Source organism: Gymnoscopelus microlampas (assembly GCF_963454915.1).
Source record: "Gymnoscopelus microlampas genome assembly, chromosome: 2".
NCBI lineage: Eukaryota > Metazoa > Chordata > Actinopteri > Myctophiformes > Myctophidae > Gymnoscopelus > Gymnoscopelus microlampas.
In genome coordinates, this window is record NC_139939.1 from 62,257,557 (window position 1) to 62,264,778 (window position 7,222).

General features: G+C 46.0%; 1 protein-coding gene across 1 annotated transcript; it reads right to left on the minus strand.

The window, feature by feature from the left end:
• Positions 1–3,729: 3,729 nt before the first annotated feature.
• On the minus strand, positions 3,730–6,507 carry LOC311056255 (GPI ethanolamine phosphate transferase 1-like; the record flags this gene model as incomplete). Its single annotated transcript, XM_084072740.1, has 1 exon — positions 3,730–6,507. The coding sequence occupies one exon, from the start codon at positions 6,505–6,507 to the stop codon at positions 3,730–3,732; it is 2,778 nt and encodes a 925-aa protein (XP_083928866.1).
• Positions 6,508–7,222: the final 715 nt, after the last annotated feature.

A 7,222-nucleotide genomic window follows, 5' to 3' on the forward strand; every position in this document is an offset into this window, starting at 1 on the left:
CCAAAGTCCCAGGAGGACTCAACACTTTCTGTTGGTTTCCCAGCCCAGAACCACTAGGGGGGGTTGTTGAGGCCAGCAATGTGAAACACTTAGAGCATAGAGTGCGAGAGTGCAGACACAGTCAAAACTCCTGGGAGAATTGGACTCAAACATACCATAATTAAGACCAAGACCATCATCCTTGTCATCCAGCCTCCACTTGATCCTCGCCGCGGCTGTGAGAGCTTTTCGTTGGCTCATTGTACTCGTCTGAACCGCACATTCACAATGTCAGTTAAAATGACAGAGCCTGTGTGTCTACTGTAACTGTATGTGTGCATGCGTGTGATGCGTATAGTTATATTTAATCACAGGGGTTCTCAATGATCCATCCAGGGGTCCAGGGGACCCCTAGCTGAGTGATTGAGACTTGGGAACCAAATGGACCCATATGGGTCCATTTTCCAAATCGGTGTCATTTGTGCACACAGATAATAGAACACTGTGGATTTTACGTAGGGATGCACCGAATATTCGGCCACCGAAACATATCGGCCGAAAATGGTTAAAAAATGCATTTTCGGTTTTCGGCCGAAAGGGTTTTAACGCCGAAAAAATATCACCGAAAGACACCGAAACATATCGGCCGAAAGACACCGAAACATATCGGCCGATATCACCGAAAGACACCGAAACAATTCTATTTTCAAAAAAACTTTGAATAAAATATGGAATATTATTATTATATAATTATATAAATGTTTATATTTTACAAATTTTCAGCAGTCAGTCTGGAATTAATGTATGGATTCAAAAGTGCTGAATAAATGTTTTATGGACCCATAATAGTGATTATTATTTAAGTTAAGTTTTGCCATAATCATGTCTTTTGCCATAATCAGGTAGCTGATCAACATTGGTAAACAAATAAATTCATTATATATATATATATATGTATATATATTATCATATTCGGCCTTTCGGTATTCGGTTTTCGGCCTACTGTTTTCTATTTTCGGCATTCGGTTTCGGCCAAGAATTTCCCATTCGGTGCATCCCTGAGGTCCCAGAGATATAAAGCGTTCCAAACGGTCGGTGGCCACCTTATGCGTATCAAACTGGGGGTCCTTTTGAAATTTTGAAATTAAAAAGTCTGAGAATCACTGATACACTGATATACTGTATGATACAGGGTTTCTCAAAGTGGATTCCAGGGACTCTCTGAGTTCCTTTAGGGGGGGTCTAAATCGACTTTTACAAGTCTGTAACTCTGACAGTGTACAAATGGAACCAAATGGGCCTGCTAGGGTCCATTTGGTTCCATTTTTACACTGTCAAGAGTTAAGTGAAGACCTTGAAATTCAAGAGTTTGAGAACCACTACACTACACTACACTATACTTATCAATATTGTATATAAAGTGCACTATGCTATATTATACAAGAACAAAATAATGAATGAAATAAGATCAACTTATTTAAAGAAGACTTGATGTCTTCATATCATTTGTCGACATACAGTCCGTAGGTATATTACTGTACACACAGTGGTTCTAGTCAAAGTCCTGATGTTGCTGGTTCACTAACAAGTAGCTGGGAGAGAGAGAGAGAGAGAGAGAGAGAGAGGCTGTTATCCATCTGAGCCTCCCTGGGGGAGATGGAGACACTCATTTGTCCTTCCAGATAACTCCCTATGGCTGTGAGAACCAAGCCTGGGACTGCTTTATCTGAGGCACACACTGGACCCCTACCCCCCTACACACACACACACACACACACACACACACACACACACACACACACACACACACACACACACACACACACACACACACACACACACACACACACACACACACACACACACACACACACACACACACACACACACACACAGAGTTGGTATTATGAAACTTATAGGCTAGTTTGTTAATACAATACAATCTGTATGTATGTTAATACTAACTTATACAACTGCCTGGGGTGGTTGTATTGGGTCTCCTTGCTCTTATTGAGACATTTAGATCAGTGGTTCATTTTTGTCTTTTTCATTTTGTCTGTAAATAACTTTTCAATTCACGACACCTCTGAATGACATTGTTACTTTCTAGCACCTTATGTCATATAACTGGTACGTGAATATGTAATTATTTGCCCCTAAGATGCAGTAGTTCACGAGGAAAACTTGAGAGAATTTCAGTTTCCAGGACAGAATATTTATTTCATCTATTTATTTCACTTAGCGTTTAATCACTTAAACCCCAACATCCGTATTCTGGGGGGAATATTCACCAAAAATAGCCAATCTACAAGCTCACAATGTGACATGTGACGCATTGTTGGGGGGTTCAGTGCCCAGTGCTTTACTCAAGGCTTCATTAATGTTGGGGGAGGGTTGATTGTTGGCCATCCACTTCCGCACACAGAGGAAGTGGGCATCCCCTATATAGTGCACTATATGGGGGTTCCGCCATTTTGAAGCAGTATCTGAATCTATAGTGAGCATTATTGCACCCTAATGTAGTGGACTCGAGTATCCCACAATGCATCTGGGAACGCAGACGATGGTAACTCGTACCCTGCATCCGCCCCACAATGCATAGCGCAGCACAGTGCGCGCACTGCATCTGCATTCATTCGCGCTCCAGGCAGCTCAGCTGAGGCAGGAGTAAATACCGTAATCGTAAACAAACACAATGGAGCAGCTGCAGCCCGGCGCAAGTACTGTATTCTTCCGTTTGACTTTCAACGTTGCAGTTTGTTTTTGACATGTAAGAAATATTGCATGGATGGGGCGCAGATAGCCTAGTGGACTAGGCGCACCCCACATATAGGCTTCAATGCCGCCCCGTAGCTGTCGCGACGACCTTTGCTGCATGTCTCTCCCCTTCTCTCTGTCCCTGTTTCCTGTCACTCTCTCACTAATATATATCTGTCATTAAAGGCAAAAGGCCAAATTTTTTTTATATATATATATATTTAAAAAAAAGAAATATTGCATGGATAACCTGTGTCTGGCCACTATTATCGGACTATTATTGCGTCACAAAGCAGCGGCTATCGAGTAGGGACCAGTCATAGCTCAGAGGTTCTCAAAGCATTTTTATATTTGACCACGGAACCCCTATGATTGTGTAAAATGTTTCAAATGCAAACACTTGTGTGCCATGTGGATTATGACATGAATAGGCCTACACAAATGACTATACACATTAATTCTCTCTATATTAGAGGATAAGCCCAGTTTAGAAGGTTCGGCAAGAGGCGAGGTTGAGATACAATACAACTGCAGTGTAGGGATGAGGAGTACAAAAGAGAAGAGGAAAAGGAGAAGTGGAAGAGTTTATGGAAGCGGTGAGAGAAAACATGCAAGTGACTGGAATGACCGAGGAAGATGCAGATAAAAGAACACGATGGAAACATCTGGTTCATACTAACAATAAGATTTAATTCACAGGGTTTGTTTATATATTATTATTTAAAAACTACAATATGCGTAATTAATCAAATAATAAAGTCAGCTAACCAAAACTATCCGTCGTTGATATAGTCTGAAATGTATGTCCAACCACTTGGTCTAATCACTCTATTGTTGTTGCATAGACTGAACCTGGAGAATCAAACACCTTATCTGTATTTATATGGCTAAATAACAAATGAAACTACATCTCTCTCTCACACACACACACACACACACACACACACACACACACACACACCAGGCTCAGCGGTAGTGCATCTCGTGTTTCTTTCACAGAGTGAGCCTGCAGGAGATGAGGATGTGTGTGAGCAGGCTCAGAACCATCAGGAAGATTGTCATGGTCATCACTATCACATAGTGACTGATGCTAGTGCCAATGTCCAGCCAGCTTCCATAATCTTGAACTAGGAAGAAAAAGTGCAAAGCCATGACGTCAGAGATGACCAACACTATCAGGAACAAACTTCGGGACGAGAGCTGCGTTGCCACCTGAATGGTTTCAAATGCACACATCACCACTATGAATGGAATGAGGACCTTCCACATCATCAGCCCTCCCATGATGAACGGGTTAAAGACAGTGAGAAAGCAGAACACAGACGCAGGATCAAAACTGTTTATTGAAGCAATGTTCCCTGTGCCGAAGAATGCTGTTATTATGAAGAACACAAAGAAATAAGATCGTCTGATGTCATCCAACTTCAGCTGCCGGATCTTCGTAATATCAATGTTCTCCGAGAAGTCAATGGTGTACAGCTCCTGTCTGCCAGAGACCCCCTGATGAGACAGCTTGGCTTCCTGTTCCATGTTGATCCACATGTACATGAGCCAAGACAACACAGGAAGGAACAGGGCCTCTGACCCGGTGCTGAGCAGCAGGTATGTAGCTGTTAGGGAGAGGAATATACTGAGCAGCCGATGGAGCAACCTGGTTGGACTCATCAATGGAAGCAGCATGGAGGAGCCTAACGTGACCCAGCTCATGACCTGGTTGAGGAGAGGCAGGCCTTGTTTCTGCCGCAGACTGGAGTGAGTCAGGGTCGGCACATACGCACACACTGCCACAAGAGCCATCTGGGAGAGGAACTGCCAAGTGTCTCCACGGTGAAGCGTGGCGCGTTGTCGCAAAGACCACAGGTAGAAGGCTGAGGTGAAGAGTGTGAGCACACCTGCACAGGAAACTATGTTGACGTTAGGCTCTCTACCAACCACTGGCATCAGGGGAAAGACAGCCAGACACAGACACCCCAGAAACCAGCAAACTGATCCAAGCTTGTCTCTACCATAGAGTCCAGACATGAGGGGCCAGACAGAGAGAACGGCCAGGCCTACCGTCAGCACGGCGCGATGGAAGAAACTTGTCACCAGTAGCTCGATGCCAAATGTGACCAGAAGGATATAGCCCAAACATTTACAAAGCGGCAGAGTGGGAGCTGAGCGGATCAGATCAGTAAATATTCCAAACTCCTTCAGCACACAGTACCACACAGGCACAGGCAGCAGTGTGTATATGTAGTAAGTAATGGGGCTTCTCTGCACCAGCAGGAAGGTTGCGATGAGCACCACCACACACACACACAGCCTCACCAGAGACTGACCTTGGACCGTGTGGGTGTGGCCAGTCGGCCTGTGGAGGCTGGTCTGGCTCTTCAGGATGACCAAGACCACATAGGAGGTCCAGCCCACAAAGCCCAGCACCACACTGCAGCCCAGGAAGAACCGGTCATAGGTGTGGTAGTAGACCAGGCCCCCCAGTGCCTGGGAGACCAGAGACCTGCACAGGGAGATGGCGTCATCATACTTCTCCAGTTGAAACAGTGTTGTGACTTGTTGGGTGAACTCATCCTGCTTGGACTCTGTCAACGGTTTGTATGGAGTGAACAGAAAAGATAAAGTTGTTTCTTTTTTCTGAGCCATTTTCACCTTGAACTGTTCCAGTATTTGAATGGCATTAGTGTACATGCTGTGTGCCTTGAACTGGTCACTGTTGTTCAGGTACTGCAGGGGTAACACACCCACAGAGTTGAGTGGGAAAGACACTCCAATGAGAGAAGCCATGAGGGGAGCGACGTCAGCCTGGTTGACATCAACCCTACGGAGATGCTCCAGACGCCAGTCTTGCAGGTATCCATCGCTGTATGGTTGAGGCTCAGTGACTCTCTTGGCGTTTTGAACCCCTGCTCCCCATGCTACCAATGGAGTCAGAGTTTCAGAGGGGTGGCCTGCACCATGCGAACCCCAGTTGGTCATGCCGTGATCAGAGGTGAACACATAGGCCGTTCTCCCGTCATGACCATAGAAGTCTTCAACCAGGGACACCAGCTCCTCTATGCCCAAGTCTACCAGGCGTATATTCTCCATATACTCTTTTGACATGGGCCTATGTGCGTGGCCGTTGGTATCTATGCCCAGCAGATGAAGGAAGAACACATTCTGATCCTCCAGTAGACTAGTCCTCAGACTGGAGTTGGACTGTGCTGACTGGAAGAATGTCTTGACCTCCTCAAACACCCAGGTATCCAACCTGGATGCATCTATGGATGCAAAGTCCACCTTCCTTGCTGGATAGGTGTGTGTGTAGACATGGTCCCCACTGGCACCTTTGGTGAAGATGTGCACAATGTCGGGGCTGCCCCAGCACCAGGTATGTCTGCTTTCATTGAACACCGAGTCAAATTCCACGGGGTTCTCCTTCCAGCCTTTAAAGACAGCGCTAACATCCTCATAGAATCCAGCGATGAGAGCAACATGGCCTGGTCGAGATTCGGTGGGTACACGGGTGTGTGAAACTCCCCATGTACCCCTCTGCTCCATCACGCTCCTCAGGTATGGAGCGCTAGGCGACCCGTTGGGGAGCAGGGTAAAGAGGCTGTCGGCCCTCAGGCCGTCGGCCACCACCAGCACCAGCCTGGAGGCTGGCGGGGCCAGCGGCACGGAGTGGGGCGGCATGCCATGGACCAGCGGAGAAGTGAAGTAGATGTCAAAGATGGAGGCGAAGAAGACCAGGTGCACCGCCAGGCCCGCCAGGAAGAAGGCGACCACCTCCATGGTCAGCTGCTGCTTTGTGGACCTCTCTGGGTCTTTCTGCACAGTTCGCGTTCCAGCCATCGTTGGGAGGTGTTTGCTGAAAGGAATACAAGCAGTCTAATCTTTTGACTAACTTCTAGTCTGTGTTAAGAGAGAGGGGATTACAGCAAAAACACCACCTCTGGGAAACTCTTAATTCTATTTCCTTCGGTAGTCTTTAAGGGTCTTTTATTGGTCAAGCGATCGATACGTCACCCATGACAACTTCCATGCTATGCCCAATTTTGGTTGGTACTGATGTCATCATGATTACCGCATCCAGGAGTTTACTGACGCCCAATTTTGGTCTAACGATGTCATCGACCACCGAGGTACTATAGCTTTGGGCTGACGTCACGCAAACCTGTTCTCCATGTATGGGCATGTGAGGTGAAGATTTGCAGAGACATTGGGCATGTCCATATTTGGGCTGATGACATTCACGTCCTATTAGTATCACACAACTCTGTATGAAATGCGCTATAATTCAAGGGTCATTTAATTTGTTAAGTGTCACCCCATGGAGACTGTAGAGCACCGCCAGTCCTTTAGGAATGAAATCTTTGTTTTTGTCTCATTTCTAAGACAATAATTTGATGACCAGCGGACCTTGTGTGGTCAGACAATATCACTGTGTGGTCAGACCATATCACTGTGTGCTCAGACCATATCAGACCATATCACTGTGTGGTCAGAC